We start from the raw sequence: 16415 nt of genomic DNA, 5'->3' as shown, positions 1-16415 counted from the left end.
TGAAAAAAAAACATGTTTGTGTATTTTTACATCTAAAGTCCCTAAAAAGCCAATCTTAATTACTTCCTGTAAACGAAAACGTGCTGCGTGATGACATAACTCGACCTTCGTGAATATAAATGAATCTTGATTACATGCACCTGTTTGATTCCCATAGCTGCACGTTCTTCAAACACAGCTGATTTTAATTACAGAGATACTCCGTTTTGAATCTCATTGAAGATGAGTGTATTACTCATTTTAAACTTCATCTGCACACTAAAATATGTATCTGAAAACATTATAGGTTAGAAATAAGCCAGGTAGTAGCAAACGCGCTTCACTGGCCGTCTCTCTCTCACTTGTAAACAAACACTAGCCGTGTTGCCCACGGCTGAAGTGATTGAGATCCAACGTCCCATAGCCTGAAGGGATGGGACCTTCTGATTGGTTTAGAGTCGTTGAGCCGACGTTTCGGGCTGAACCTTCAAAATAAAATGCCCGAAAATGTCACTTCAGTGCGTCTTTAAGCTGCCAGGAGGGCCTGGACGGCAAGCTGGCAGGCGGCAGCGATTTATGGCGACATAGACAGAAGATTCTATTTCTGTCCGCCAGTGTCTTTGGAAACAAAAGGAGAAGCTGGCACAGGGGGAGGTAGAAGCAAGTAACCAGCCTAGCAGCAGCTAGATATTGAGTTTCATACAGGGGAGTGGGTTCTGCCTGGAAGGGAGATAATAACACTGTTTATTTTTGTGAGGTGTTTTTTAATATTGTCAGAGGGTTTGAGAGGATATCCATCATGGCGACTACAGAAGATGACAATATGCTTTGATGGCTCGCAGAAAAGGATGGCGTTTGGCCTTCCGTTGCCCGCTGGGATTTATATTAGCTAGCTAAGAGAGGCGCACTGCCTCAAAACGCAGTCAGCATTTCCTTTTTCCTCCCTCTCTCCTCTGAGGGAGGGTACACGCTGTCCTGTCTGCATCCATGCCCAGCCAGATAGGAAATCTCTCTCTATACAGTATACTGTAGGGATACAGTATATATTTAATATCAATACCTCTATCTTCCAATCTCCACCTTATGTCTGTCATCTGCTTGATACTGTCTCTCCAGTCTCCACTAGCCACCCCCCCTCTCTCTCTCTCTCTCTCTCTCTCTCTCTCTCTCTCTCTCTCTCTCACACACACACACACACACACACACACACACACACACACACACACACACACACACACACACACACACACACACACACACACACTCTGGACACACGCTCTCCTGCAGAAACAGCATTACTCATCCCTGCTGTGAATGTTCCTCATCTATAATTCATGATGCTGGGTCCTGCCAATGTGAGTGTGCTGAGCTCAGGGTGAACAGAGAAGAACTCGCTGCCCTACAGACAGTACTGTTACTGTATAGCTACTACAGTACTATGCGGTGGCTGGCTGAGAATGATGAGACGCGGAACAAAATATTTTATATACTGATCTTGCATGGTATAACTGCCATTTCACTTCAAGCATCAAAGAGAGGGATGAATAATGTCATTTCATTCATGAATTTACATTTTTTGTTGCTCCAGTATTCACTTGAATACATAAGGATTGATTGATTTATTGAATACTTTATAACAGTTTGCAAATAGACCCCTTAACAGACGACATCACACTGATAAGAACCAGTATGCGTGCAACCAGTATGCACTCAATGAAACCCAGTCTATCAGGTCTTGCTAGGACACACCTCACTAGCCAACACACAAGAGGTTGACCCCAAAACAACAGGTTGAGAATCGATTGCGTGAAACAATCACCTGTGCATCCAGTCTCAATGTTAGTAAACAAATAATTGGTCCAGTGGTGTGAATATGATTATACAATGGTTCCATAAGGATGAGTATTCAATTCATCGAGACATTTAAAGATATATACACAATAATATACAATAATATACAAGAACTACCACATGGCACATACACACGCACACGCGCACACGCACACGCACGCGCACGCGCACGCGCACGCACACACACACACACACACACACACACACACACACACACACACACACACACACACACACACACACACACACACACACAAACTCAAAGTTAGGCTCCACCCAAAAGGACGCTTAAAAATGACGTCACCGTTGTAAACAAAGAACATGTCGCACAGGCAGCAGACACAGACCAGAGGTGAACATTACAGTCTCTTTCTACTGAAACCACTAAAGCTTTGGAAGTCAGACAGCTTCCTACATCAACTCTGTTGCACTTAATACTGCTTCGCTTTGGTCGTTGGTGTCTTTTGAAAGGTCAGACCAGGACAGCATAGTTAGATCTAACGGGGAGTTGCCATCATGCTCTCCGTGTAGCTAACAGCGTTAGCTGACCAACAACTAGTGGGGTTTTATTACACGGATTATTTAGATGTGACAGTCTGTTCTTTACCACAGTGCTTCTCAAACTTTGTCATGCCAGAGACCCCCACATTGATATAAATTTGGCCGCGGACCCCCATCTGTAAATATGTTGTTGTGCCAGGGACCCCCAGAACCAAAGATTTGTGTTTCCTTAGGAAATGTATATATTCAAAAAATATCACTAATGTTCATGATTTTTGAAAAATAGCAGATCTACAAGATTTTGATTATTATTACAAAACATGCATTAGCCACTTTAGCCTTATTGGCCATTTAAAAATAGTAGATCTAAGATCTACAAGCTCACAACGTGTCGCATTGCAACGTGTTGTGAGCTTGTAGATCAGCTATTTTCAAAAGATTTGTATACATATTGAACTTGTGAAATGGGACATTCTGCATAATGAGTACTTTTTACTTCTGGTTCTTTAAGTATATTTTGATGCCTTTCACTTGTAACTTGTAGCTTGTAACTGAGTATTTCTAGATTGTGGTATTGATACTTTTACTTAAGTAATACATTTGAGTACTTTTTCCACCGGTTTTGGCTGTTTGCCAACCTCACATAACTTTGGTTGTTATGGACGTGTTTGTTGTCTTTCAGAAATGAATGGCCAGGCCGATGTAGAAGTGGATTATAAGCGGAAATATAAAAACCTCAAACGCAAGTTAAAATTTCTGGTCTATGTGAGTATAAAGTAGACCATTTCTACACTTGGATTTAAACAAAATATGATTTAATTTTTTTATGGTGTCTTTTTTATGTCCTTGGTTTATGTTTTTTTATTCCTTTCTTTCGCTCAGGAACAGGAGTGTTTCCAGGAGGAACTAAGGCGGTCACAAAGGAAACTACTTAAAGTCTCCAGGGATAAAAGGTGAGTATAAATAGTGTAAACTGAATGAATGCATCTTAATCTTGAGTAGATAACATTAGTAAATGGTAAATGGTGCATTTATATAGCGCTTTTATCCAAAGCGCTTTACATAGATGTGCATTACATTCACCCATTCACACACACATTCATACACCGATGGCAGAGGAAACCATGCAAGGCACCAACCTGCTCATTGGGAGCATTTAGGGGTTCAGTGTCTTGCTCAAGGACACTTCGACATTAACTCAGGGGGAGCCCGGGATCGAACTGGGAACCTTGCGGTTTCCAGTTCACTCTACCTGGCCACTCTACCCCCGAGCCACTGCCGATCCTTAGTCAAAGCTCTCCACATATGCTCTGTTTTGGGAATCCCGGTGTGCTTTTAAATCATGTTATATATTTACCTATTGCTTGGTGCACAGGAATAAGAACGCTCGCCCCAAAATAAGCTTGCCCCAGGTCAAATCCGGCGACCTCGGAATGGTCGCCACCAGGTATTCCTAAACGTAACCTCTGTAAAACTATGCCTAAACCTAACACTATTCCTAAACATAACCTCAGTAAAACTATGCCTAACCCTAAACTTATTCCTAACCTTAGCCTCAGTAAAACGAATACAAGAACCGCTGGGGACGAGTGGTCCGCGAAAAAAATGACGAGTGTGTTTTGGGGGCGAGCGTTCCGGTTACCGGCGCACACAGTGCACCAATTAAGATGATCTTATTCTTATCTTTTCTAGTTTCCTCCTAGACAGATTGCTACAGTATGAGAGGGTGGATGAAGACTCATCAGGTGATTCTCTTTTCTTTTCTCATCTTCTTAAGAAGAAATCACTGAATGTGAAAGAATGTGCACATCTGCATTTCTGCACTCGCGCACAATTGTTGCAGCCTTTCTATTGTTCAACTGGGTCACTAATAGCACGTGTTTTGTCCCAGATTCAGATGCAACAGCGTCCTCAGAGAACAGCGACGCAGAGGGGCCCAGGGAGAGGGAGAGAGAGAGAGATGGTGGAAAGAAGTGAGTCGGCGGGGAGTGTTGCCAGATTTTTGTGAACAATAAGCGTCCAGTTCTACGAAAACAAGCCCAAGTTTGCCACTTGAACCCATTGACTATTTGAAAATAGCCGATCTACAAGCTCACAACACGTCACAACTGACACAAAATCTTTTCAGAGGGTCTGTAACCAAATGCATATTAATGTGGGGGTCCTTGACATGAAATTGTTTGAGAACCACTGGTTTAAACAACATTTAGACAGCAAGACCAAATATACAACTACACTTTAGAAACAAGCCATAAAAACAGCAACCCGCTAAAAGCTTACAAACATTTTCGGCATTTTTCAAAAATAGCAGATCTACAAGCTTGCAGCGTGGCACGAAGTGACGTGCTGTGAGCTTGTAGATCTGACATTTTTTAATAGCCAATGTATAAATGGATAAAGCGGTTCAAATGATTGTGATGCTATATTGACTAATTTTGCTGAGGACCCCCTGGAACCCCCACTGGGGGGTCCCCGGACCCCACTTTAAGAACCACTGAGGTAGTATGCTCCTTCGTTGTGAGTGCCAGGACCCGGGTTAGAATCTGAGCCCCATCCTGTCTTGCATGTGATGTCTCTCCTCTCGCTGTCTCTCTCTGCCCTTGGTTTCCAGACTCTCTACACTCTCATGTCTGAAATAAAGCATAAACATGCCAAAAATAAATCAAAATGGGGAAAAAATTGAAAATATTGAGTTGGGGTATTCCAATCAGCTAATGCAGGAGAGATAACTATATCATTGTATTTGTTTGTTTGACACAGACAATGACAAGACATGAATGTATGATCTATGGTGACGGAACACATTTAGTTGTTGGCATTCAGACAGTGCATGAATAGGAGAAACTAGAACGCAGACAAAGACAGCCATTACAAAGTGACAGAATGTAGCAAGCACAATACAAGTCCCTGTCCTGATCCAGACAGCACATGACTGGCCTTTATGTGTTTAGGATTTTTGGTCCTGGAAACAAACAATTGGCTGTATTGGTCCTCATGCCACCACATGATACACAACAGGTCACAGAGCAGAGATAGAAAATATGCTTATTGAGCGGTAGGCAGCATAATGGCAATGATTTGAACATTCAGAAAAACAAATAACGCACATCCTCCGTTCTTTGTAGCTGAGCTTTAACTGTATGATAACATACAGTGATACTGAAACAAAAATAGGGCTCGCAACTCACTTTCGGTCTTTTTCAAGTATTGAAAAAGACCGAAAGGTTATTACATTTGAACATTCAAATGTAATAAAAAACAATTAACTTTTAAAGAAATGTGAACGAGGACCAGTATGGTCTCTCTCTGAGAGAAGTTCAATTATTTATAGTTTTGTAGTTAACACAGACACTGACCATCTGTCCATTTCTTGCTCACCATGGCTCTCTCGTGCCCCTCGTAGGAGGAGGAGCTGTCCTGGTGCAAGCCTTCCTCATTCGTCATCCTCACATCTGTCCCTCCTGTCCCGTCCTGGTGTCAACTCCCTTCAGTCTGGACCTTACCTCAACACAGTGAGTGTCCCTGTCTCGCTTTGTCCCACTATGAGCAGCAACAGTAACTAACTGTTGCCATTGCCATCTCCTCATCAGCAGAACATTATGTCCTGTTTTCATTTGACATTATTTATATCATTTGGTTAAGTTGTTACCGGTCATGTCAAATCTTTGTTTATTTTATAAATCTTTTTGCGTTTCAGTTTTTTCTCGTGTTTTTCATTGTCTTTTTCATCATTTGTGTGTTTGTGACTGCTTGTGACTGTATTTGTGTGTGTGTCTGTGTGTGTGTCTGCATGCTTGTGTGTCTTGTCCTGGCTGTGTGTATGTGCGTGCATGACTGTGTGTGTTCACTCGGTGTGTGTTGGGCAGATGCCCTTCCCACCAGAGTATTTGGCTCCCCCAGCTGAGCGAATGAAGAAAGAGAGAAAAACAAAGACGACTAAAAACAAGAAAGAGACAACGGGGAAGGTGAGAGAGGAGAGGAAAAGATATTTAGGACAGAACACAGATATATTACTCACACATAAAGCCCCATGTTAACCTTCATTCCCACTGGAGCATTAATGAACATTATTTAGTGGTTTTGCATAAACCATATTGCCTTGCAGCTCTCCATTGTAATGCTTGCCGGAAATACTGTCAGTTGCTGGATCCCGTTTTAGCACTGCCATGTGTCTCATTAAAGAAGTGCCCCAGAACTCCTTTAATTCACAAAAACATATTTTCCTACATTCCTTTCTGTTTGTGTAAATGTTTTCTGCCGATAAGCACACCTTCAAAAGTATTCATATACTTCAATGGTTAATATTGCTGAACCTAATAAGACTGCTGGTAACATGTGTCAGTGTTCTCTCAGTATGAAGATAGGACTTTACCATAGGTAATACATATACTTACTTATACAGGAAGTGACAAGTCTTTTGGATAATTAAGTTCCACTCAGCCATAGTGTCCTCAAGGAGTTAATGACTATAATACATGTTCAGTATTTACAATCCTAATATTTATATAACATTGACAGTTTCAATGCATCAGGTTTATACCATACCACCAGACCTTACCGTACCAAGAGGCCAAACACTAGTTTATTTTAACATTACTGTTCATTTTAACTTCACACATACCTGTGGCATTATGGGTAGATTTTACAGTACCAAGTTTCGGTATATTGTTTTTCCCATTTCCCACTCACTCAAGCCTGGAAATGCAAAGCAGCATTTTCCACTCTATTGATATTGAAGAAAATCATTTGTCTTCTAAAGATCAAGTACCACCACATGTTTACAATTTAGGCATCACATCAGATGCTCTTATCCGTAGTGACTTACATGTTATATCTCAACTTTACCCAATAGAACTATTACCAATTCCCTCATCCATGCCCCCTCTCTCCTTCCCTCTCTTCCCTTTCATCATCCTTCCTTCCTCCTTGCCTCCTCTATGGTTCCCTGCTCTTGTCAGGTGGTGGCACCGATGGCGGCTCCGGGGACCAGCGGTCCGTTCAGCTGGGTGCCCAGGCAGATGCTAAGTGGAGACGCGGCCGAGGAGGAAGGCGAGAGTGACGGAGACAGCGACCGAGGAGATGAAGACAGGGGAGAAGGAGATGAGGCAGAGCTAGTCATTGATATCCCCAACGAGTGAACCGCGTGTGTGTGTGTGTGTGTGTGTGTGTGTGTGTGTGTGTGTGTGTGTGTGTGTGTGTGTGTGTGTGTGTGTGTGTGTGTGTGTGTGTGTGTGTGTGTGTGTGTGTGTGTGTGTGTGTGTGTGTGTGTGTGTGTGTTACATGCCTGCGTATATGTTTGGGTATTTGTGAAGAAAGAGGTGGAATGTGACCATTTTATATGTGCTTCTGTTTTCTATTGTGTATGCAAACCACCCATTCCACATTTGCAAAAGCAGAGCCAAGCTCCCCCCTGTGGACTTTGGTTTAACTGCAACAATACTGCGAAACTCTCCCATGCAGTAGATACTATGAGGTTGTTCATCTTTTGCATCAATAATATAAATTATTCATCAATGAAGAAGCTGTTTTAGGATTAAGGACCTAATTTTTTGTCCTCCAGTTGACATTTGGGTGCAACCGCGTCTGTGACATGGTTTCTAGCTACCTGCTGGTCCTCCTCTGGCAAACCAGACAATCTACCCAGACTGCAATTAATTACATGAACCCTGGCCTCCCTATTGTCGGCAATTTTTAAAAAAGATTCAAAAATGTTATAATATATTTTTTATTTGTACAAAAATAGCTAGAAATCTACTAGCTCACAACGCATCGTGAGCTTGCAGGTCAGCTATTTTCGCTGTTTGTCGTGTGACAACGTATATAGGGCTTAAGTGGTTAATTAATTCTGGGTGAGAGATTGACAAGATTAAATAGGATTGAAAAGATTTTTGTAGTGATGTCCATCCTAAATATGTATGCGTGAGTACACATATATGTGTACATTTATCAGAAAGCAGTAGATTGAAGTGAAGGTTCTGTAAATAAGCTAGATATTCAGGCCTCTACTCAGCCTTCACACCTAGAACTTCCAGTCTCAAGTGGTGTCCATATATGCGCAATCGGCATGTACGTTACGTTTGTGACGTAAGCATTGTCACAGATGTCACGTTTGTCACATTTTTGCATCAAGTAACATTGGTGATGACTGACCACCATCTACCCACATGTCAATTTTAATATGAGTAAAGCAGTATTCTGTAAGATTACAGGCGATTGTTGGATCTCTGGATTCATACGTTATTTTAATAGATAATTGAGATACATTGATGGTTATAACCTTACAAATGCATCCTTCAAATTTGACCGCTTTACCCTTTAAAGGAATCGTGAAGTGCAGCTATCATTTGGAATTGCGTTAAATGTTTTTTTTAAGGGGTTTCTTTTCCATTTGTACCCATGATGTATCACATCACATTAAAACTGTAACATTTCTGCTGACTCGGGCGTTTCTTGCCGATAGCTTAATGGGTGGTGTCAGGTTTCACTGATTGTGCATTCTGCTGACAACATTCTCTACATGCACAGGCCCTTTCATCTCAAACAGATGTTTTGATGGTGGGAGGAGGTTGTATGTTTGTTCACAGACCTTTTGCACAGTTTTAAGTTTTCAAACTTTTGCAATGAGTCACACATTTTCTTTTATTTAATTTGTTTTAAGAGTGCCTTTGCTGCTTTCATTTGCCCCACCCAGAGCTTCACACCCTACAGCGCTCATACCAAAGCTGTCAGTCAGCCAGGTATGCAGCATGCACCCAACATGCACACACACCCACAGCATACACAGAGTGGGAATGTGCAGTAAGCGCACAAAAACTATTATAAGATGTTGTGAAAGCAGATTACATAAACTTCATGTTATGTAGGTTATCAACCGAATCTTGCAACTGAATCAAGAATCCTCTTTTCTCTATCTTGTCATCTTTGTGTGCACTTGATTCACAGCAGTCATAATTCCTAAGAATTATGTAATGTCATATAAAATGTGACAGCCACCTGGCTGGTTCCACCTTTCTCAGAGGTCAAAGAGAGAAGAGGATCATCTTGGGTTCTGCTCCTTACAAGGCTGTGATATGTGATGCCAGATCTGGTTTTGTTTCATAACGGTTTTGGAAAGCAGAGAGTCAGTGCCAAGCATCGTGTCTCAACTGGAGTTTTTGTAATATTTTAGGCAGACAGATGTGATCTTGGGGTCATGGAAGAGTTTGTTTTTCCTGTTCTTGTCGGAGGGGTGACCCCCCCTCATCATGACATGGACATTAACAGGATTACAATTTTAATGAGGGTGAGGAGATTTCATTAAGCGACTTTAACCATAATATAGCAATGCACTTATGAAATTTAATTGGATCATATAGTTTTTCCAAGCAACTACCTGAACTGACACTGAGGGCTGCCTGACAACAAAAAGGAGTGTGCTTTAACTCAAATACTAAGCAATCGAGATTGTCAATCAATTGACTAACCCACCCTGAAAGGGTATTAACAGGGAATGCAGACTTGGCAGTTGTTATAAGGTGTGGGTTTGGCTTGTGTACCTAAACAGCACAGGGAAATGAAAGGTGTAACCAAAAGAACGAGAATGGTGGGGTAAGGTGGTGAGTTACAGCCAGTGGGAAAGTGAATGAGTGAGTGAGGGAGAGAGAGAGAGAGAGAGAGGGAGGGAGGGACACAGAACAGGGGGGTGAGGTTGACAGGGTGGAGAGAAATGAGAGGGTAAGCAGGATTGTAGCTGCAACACACACACACACACACACACACACACACACACTCTTACCTTCTCTAACCCACACACTTAACCAGACGTTAAAAGAAGACAGCCATGGGTACAGACGCAGTGGAGGAGAGAAAAACAAGGAGAAATTGAGGAAAGTCAAGAACTCATCGACAGGAAGGAAATTGCCAACGCTGTGGCCACCATTACCACCATTATCTCTGTCCGTTTAAATACAGAAACCTCTGGATAATTCATAAGCCTCTCCTCCCACCCACCCTCTGTGTGTGTGTGATAGAGAGGGAGAGAGAGGGGGGAGTTGCTGAGCTCACCACCACCACCATGCTGCTGCATCCTGTCAGAATAGCAGTGGCTGTAGCTGTCTGGCTGCTGGCAGTGCTGGGCCCGGGCCTGTCTCTCGCAGCTGAGGACCCCTCAGAGCCGGACTTCTCTCAATGCAGCCATTGCTTCTACAGGCAGACGCCCCCTTCGGGAGCCCCTGTGCGGACAGAGGCAACGCTGCCTCCACTGCACCCGCTCTGCCAAAGCCTGCCTGGGGGACAGACATTCGCCACGCTCTATGACCCAGCCTGTGACACTGCTGTCTTCAGAGGCTACCGGCTCAGCCACGGATGGGCGACAGAGAGAGGAGGAGAAGAAGGGGCAGAGAAGGAGCTGGTGGTAAGGACATGTTTATGTCTGTTGAGTTTTCCAAAATGTGAAGAATGGGACACCCACTCACATAGTGCGCAGACAATTAAAACAAATGATGCAGCTTTTTAAAAGGAATATGGGTAACAACTCTGTAGTTGACAGAATAATACAAGCAATGTTGTTCTTGCATGTTATGGTTTTGGAATAGAAGTATTTGTTACTTTAACATGCATGTAAAGTATGCAGTTGGATGAGACAATCAGAAGTATGCAGTTGGATGAGACAATCAGAAGAGGCCTTATAAACAAATGTGATTTTCAACCACTTCTTTTCCCCTGTAAAGCTGTGATGTGTCAATAAAGTTGATTCTGATTCTGGGTGATGCAGTTTCAGAGCAGGCCCTACAATGTGTGCAGTGCACTGTAAACAACTGACTGGGCAACAGAGCAAGGTTGGCAACAGAGAGCAAGGTTCTGGACATGAAAGTATCAGTGATAGAAAACATCAGAGAATGGAATGCAATGTAAAAGGAGCCATTTGGATTGATCAGCAAGTGTTTTTAGATTGGTTTAGACAGGATATAGTTGACCATATATTTGACCTCTAAAAACATCCGTGAGGTCAATTATTTACTCTAATGTCAAAGATCGTTTACTGCTTAGTGCTCGGGGACACAGCCAGTACATTCTTAAACTTACTGGAGTTACTTGTTTTTTCCAGAATAGTCTGTTTCACCTCACCCACAAAATGTTACATTTCATCACTGTTTTTTCAAGCACTTTGCTTCTATGCTTTAGTGTGTAACAAAATTAAACTAAAATCAAATGTACAATTAATCAGAAAAGTACCATACAGTACGTCTTATAATTATATCCTGATTGTTATTTTGTTTTATTGCACCTTCACTTAAACAGTTTTTGACAGTTTACCATTTTCTTTCTCCCAGACAGAGAATGGAGATGATATCATTCAAGTTTTAATAACAGAACAGGTCACACTGCAGCCTGGCTCCCCTGTGCAGCTGTGGGACTCCTGGGTCACAGCCCTGGTCCAGTCCCAGATCGGTCCCCAGTGCGACTCTACAGGGGGTGACCTCTATATCCTGCTTGGGAGCGGGGGACCAGGGTCTGCAGAGGATGAAGATGAGGACAAGTGCCAGGCTGGGCTTCTGTGGACCGCAGTGTGCTGTTCTGGCTCGGAGAACCATGCTGGCTTCAGTGTGGGGCTGGTCAGAGAGACAGGGGTAGGCGAGAGGCTGGTCGGCATCAAGGAGCTGGAGGAGATGCTCAGGGGGGTGGAGCTCTTCTCTGAGGGGTGCGGGGGAGCAGACGGGGAGGCTGAGGGAGGAATAGTGGATGTTCTCAGAGATGCCTTGTCTGCAGAAAAAGTGAGTTCTGATAATACTATTGATGAAGACTCCAATGAAAATATTCACACAAGCACAGATGCTCCAGTCGCAGCAGGTGACCAGGAGGCCAGTGTTGACGCTGAGCCACAGGAAGCTCAGGCTGGCGACATCACGGCAGAAACTTCAACAGAGGAAGTGGTACCAGAGAACAATGGTGAGGTGACAGAGGGTGACGCGACTCGCTTGGAGGTCGCCAGTACAAAGGCTGCTGGATCTCTGGATGACAACACGACCGTGGATGCCTTGGAGACAGACACCAACTCCAGCAGCACGCTTCTCTACATCCTGACCTCCTCTGTCTACCTCCTCACTGCTCCAATCTGCCCTGTTTTCTCCATTGTTACACAGCTGCCAGGACAGGTAATCCATGTCATATACTATTACAATTGACAATTTCAGCAGTTTGCAGATGCTCTTATCCAGAGCGACTTACAAAGTGAAAGATTGGAGGAAGAGGCATGTGTTATGCGTTATGTTAACATATAAACATAACACATAACTTGACTTACAAAGTGTAAGATCAAAGTAAATAGCATGATACCTAGTAAGCAAATGACAGGGTAAGTGGTCATGTAAATATATACTGCAAATAAAACCCTTTAGTGCCACATGTACTGGAACTAGGATAAGAGCTAAACATTCAGACCTAGCATGTCCAAACAACATGCTATCTAAATAACATGGCTTACAATAAATGAATAAGTAGCAAACATACATCTGCACAGTATAACTTGCATCTATCGAAAATAGGCAACAAGTAGTGATACAAGGAATGAGGAGTGCCAGGGGGTGAGGTCTGAAGGGATGAGTTTGCAGACTGCAGTGGAAAACGGGGAGTGAGACTGCAGTCCTGACCGGGGGTGGGGGGGGGGTTGTTGTTTAGTACCACAGCTTAGAAGCCAGGAGGGGGAAGAGAACACATGGAGCTTTGGGCACAGTGTTAGGGAATGGGCTGACAGATGTCCTATTAGTTGATCCAAGTGTGCGGGATGGGATGTAGGGGTGGCACCCCACTACCTTCAGGGCATGATAGGGGCGGTAGGAGGGTACCATGTCCTTGGTTGCTTTGTAGGTCATCACCAGTGTTTAGAATTGGATGCAGAAGCCAGAAGCCACTGAAAGGAATACTGAAGAGGGACACGTGAAAATCTAGGGATTGAAGACCAGGTGTGCCGCAGCATTCAGAATCAGTCAGGGGATCAATAGGGGTTTGATTGAGGATGTTGTAGGCCTACCGTGCAAACCCACATGATTGATATGATAGACGTTTGGCAGCTGGAAGAGGATCAGCCAGTTGTGTTGTTTAAAGATCCTGCAGGGGGCAAGACTTTCCATGGAAGAGGAGAAGCTCAGTCTTGTCTGTGTTTCACTGTAAGATGTCAGCCAGGCATGCAGCAATGGGCTCTTACAACTGGGTGGCGGGGGGGCTGAGAAAAAAACAATTGATCCATAATGTTTAAACAATTAATAATGAAATACTGACGCTCACAACTGATTATGACATAGGTTAAATGTCATAATCAGTATTGTATTTTATATCACTATTTGTTTATTGTCTCCGCCAGGCCGAAGGCCAATAATCAGATTCCATCCTGATTGGCTAAGATTGGCTCCCAAAGATTGCAGGATTGCTCCGTTTTGAACACAATGCCTCAAATCATGAACGCAGCTTGCGATTTCCGTGAAATTTCATACGCACATTCCTACTAGGCCGAGGAAGAAATGTCACTTGAATTTTTTTAAATCAGCCTCATGGTGGCGCTATAACAGGCTGATTTGCGTTTTTAACTATAATTGCACTGATCTGGCAGAAACTTTGCACGCACACTCCCTAGAGGCCAAGGAAAAACATCTGCCCTGCATTTTTCACATTTGCCTTTTATAGCGCCACCAGGAGGCCGACTTATGTAAAATACATTTTTTGATATTTTTGTTTCTTTCTGTGCAGCACTTTGGGCAATCTTTAGTTTTATGTAAATGTAATCTATACATAAAGTTTGATTTGATTTGAACTGCTTCCTCCTCCGCGCTCCTCTGTGGGCAGCACTCATCTGGGTGAAGCTGAAAACAAGTTCCCCAGCGGGATGAAAAAGGTCACCAAAAAAACAAACAAAACAAAAACAAAACAAAAAAACATTGAAGACCCTTGCTCTCCGTCTCAACCAGTGGGTCGGTACCCAAAAGCAGGCAAGGGACCGTAATATATTGGGCACAGACTTCTTGGTCAAAATGAAATACTCCAGTAAAGTAAAAATACCTAAAAAATGTACTTAAATACATACGTGAGTACTGTACTGTACAATTAGACCATTGTCTATCCAAAACTAGATATTCAACTTGATGTTCACAGATGGAACAAGATACAGAGAGAGAGAGGGGAAACCTTTGGAAAATGTATTTGTTTCCTTGTCACGCAACCTCACACACTTCACACTTGCAACATGGACATTCTACTGTACAGCATGATTTACACAGAGTTCTTTCTCTCTTGACAAACTGGCTATTTGACTTGAGTTCATTCAACCTCCACCATCAGTTTGATTCTCTTCCTCATAAGTTCACGATGTTTTCACCTCAAACTGTGATGTATTTATCAGTGCCCGTTTACTTCTCTTTTCCACCATATATATATATATATATATATATATATATATATATATATATATATATATATATATATATATATATATATATATATATATATATATATATATATATCCATTAAGGCTCAGTCATTGCGCCATTGAACCCGGGTTCGAGTCAGACCCAACTAGGCTCTTAGCTGCCTTGTCCTTCCCCATTTCTCTCCACTATCTCTATCAAATAAAGGGGGGTAGAGGGTAGGTGAGGTGGAGGATGGCGGACTGGATGGATTTAATACATAAATAATATGTGACTTTAAAAAAAAAAGGAAGCTCCAGACATGCTCAATAATGTGTGTTTACAAAAGACAGAAAGAACAGAAAGAGTGGGCCAATACATTAGATATGAGTCCTGTTATCCTATATAGACTATAAATTCGGTATTCAGACCTTTTCATCTCACTCTTGTGTCTTGTCTTGTCAGGTGACATATATTCTCTGGGAGGATCTGGGAGTTCTTTCCGCTCTGCCAGGAGATGTGTTCTCCCTGTTCCACATCATCGGCTCTGACCTGGTGTCTGGTGTGTGGTCAGTCATAGACACGGTGGTGGTGGGCCCAGCAGAGGACTGCTTCTCTGGCCTGTACCACTGCACCTCTGCCATGCTGGAAGCCCTGTTCTCTAGCTGTCATCTTGGGGTGACAGGGGTGGGCACGCTGGCCTGTGACACAGCGGGGATTTTCGGTGGGGCGGTGGACAACGTTTGGTGTGTGATGCGGTTCTTCGGGGGTCGGCTCTGGGAACAAGGCGAGGAGTACGTGGGGGCGGTATTGTCAGAGATGGGCGGTCAGGCCAAAACTGTGGGTGGAGGGCTGGGAACTCTGGCATGGAGAGGGGTCAATGGGGTGGGGAACGTGGTGAAACTAGGTGGAGGGTTGGTCTTTGGGACTGTGGAGATGCTTGTTGATACAGTGAGGGAGGCCTTTGGCCAGGAGTCAGAGTGATGCAGTAATCCAGACTTCCAGAAGATGGCCACCTATAAACTTTTATGACTCCAGCCAAAATGATGTACAATTTGATAGATGCTATGAATAATTTGGGTCAGCTTTTGCAGAAAGCTTACCACACATGCAAGAACACATTTTCTTTGTGCAAATTACATTAAACTACACTTTGTACACTAATAGGCTTATACAATATCATTTGTGTGAAAGGTATAGAGCCCAGTACCACAATTGTGATTTTAAATGTGCCTGATTGCTAGTTTGCTGTTGACCTTTGGTAGTAATTGCACAACTCAACTATTGGCAATTCAATACATACAATAGGCCTAAATAATTGCTTCTGTGTGTTTGATTAAAAGAAAAGCAGATTTAAAAGAATTTCTCCTTTGTGATTTTCATTTATAAATATCCTCTTATTATCAAACCAATGCAAACTATTATAATTGTGTATTTAAGCGCATAGAGAAATTAACCAAAAGTGTATGTTATACTAATGAGGCAACACAACTCAAATGAATGTGGTGGAAACAAATCAGATCAGTGTGTCCTTATAGCCAGAACACTTGATACAGGTATGAAGAGTACATACAAATGGCCATGTACGATCAGCACTTATTCCAGAGCAAGGGTTCAAGGAAGCAAAAAGAGTGACATATTGTATTTTTTTCAGGAGAACCATACTGTAGACTCACAGAGGGTGGACGGAAAACACCCCAAAAAAAGTGA

The 16415-nt window shown here is 42.8% G+C and overlaps 2 protein-coding genes across 6 annotated transcripts; both read left to right on the top strand.

The window, feature by feature from the left end:
- Positions 1 to 2142: 2142 nt before the first annotated feature.
- On the top strand, positions 2143 to 8762 carry ino80e (INO80 complex subunit E). Of its 5 annotated transcripts, none has more exons than XR_014600494.1 (9): positions 2143 to 2182; positions 3014 to 3096; positions 3214 to 3284; positions 4024 to 4076; positions 4223 to 4304; positions 5735 to 5843; positions 6198 to 6296; positions 7290 to 8415; positions 8462 to 8762. XR_014600494.1 is itself a non-coding variant. In XM_084053031.1 (9 exons), the coding sequence occupies exons 1-8, from the start codon at positions 2152 to 2154 to the stop codon at positions 7467 to 7469; spliced, it is 708 nt and encodes a 235-aa protein (XP_083909157.1). In that variant the 5' UTR covers positions 2143 to 2151; the 3' UTR covers positions 7470 to 7518; positions 7644 to 8762. The 5 variants fall into 5 exon arrangements, 4 of the variants coding, with proteins under 4 accessions (XP_083909157.1, XP_083909158.1, XP_083909156.1 ...); XM_084053031.1 differs by having other exon boundaries at positions 7290 to 7518; positions 7644 to 8762; XM_084053032.1 differs by having other exon boundaries at positions 4229 to 4304; positions 7290 to 8762.
- Positions 8763 to 10011: 1249 nt separating this feature from the next.
- On the top strand, positions 10012 to 16067 carry LOC311041549 (uncharacterized protein). Its single transcript, XM_084051963.1, has 3 exons — positions 10012 to 10723; positions 11643 to 12464; positions 15171 to 16067. The coding sequence occupies exons 1-3, from the start codon at positions 10385 to 10387 to the stop codon at positions 15687 to 15689; spliced, it is 1680 nt and encodes a 559-aa protein (XP_083908089.1). The 5' UTR covers positions 10012 to 10384; the 3' UTR covers positions 15690 to 16067.
- Positions 16068 to 16415: the final 348 nt, after the last annotated feature.

This window comes from Gymnoscopelus microlampas (assembly GCF_963454915.1).
Source record: "Gymnoscopelus microlampas genome assembly, chromosome: 3".
NCBI classification, from domain to species: Eukaryota; Metazoa; Chordata; class Actinopteri; order Myctophiformes; family Myctophidae; genus Gymnoscopelus; species Gymnoscopelus microlampas.
This window is presented reverse-complemented; position numbering and strand designations above follow the sequence as displayed.

What these genes read in the sequence shown, in the direction of transcription:
- ino80e (XM_084053031.1), top strand. Translation starts at nt 2,152, where the DNA reads ATGTCGCACAGGCAGCAGACACAGACCAGAG. An exon ending in AGTTAAAATTTCTGGTCTAT is followed by an intron (nt 3,097 to 3,213) that starts GTGAGTATAAAG and finishes TCTTTCGCTCAG; the next exon opens with GAACAGGAGTGTTTCCAGGA. An exon ending in GGTGGATGAAGACTCATCAG is followed by an intron (nt 4,077 to 4,222) that starts GTGATTCTCTTT and finishes GTTTTGTCCCAG; the next exon opens with ATTCAGATGCAACAGCGTCC.
- LOC311041549 (XM_084051963.1), top strand. Translation starts at nt 10,385, where the DNA reads ATGCTGCTGCATCCTGTCAGAATAGCAGTGGCTGTAGCTGTCTGGCTG. An exon ending in GGGCAGAGAAGGAGCTGGTG is followed by an intron (nt 10,724 to 11,642) that starts GTAAGGACATGT and finishes TCTTTCTCCCAG; the next exon opens with ACAGAGAATGGAGATGATAT. An exon ending in TTACACAGCTGCCAGGACAG is followed by an intron (nt 12,465 to 15,170) that starts GTAATCCATGTC and finishes TTGTCTTGTCAG; the next exon opens with GTGACATATATTCTCTGGGA.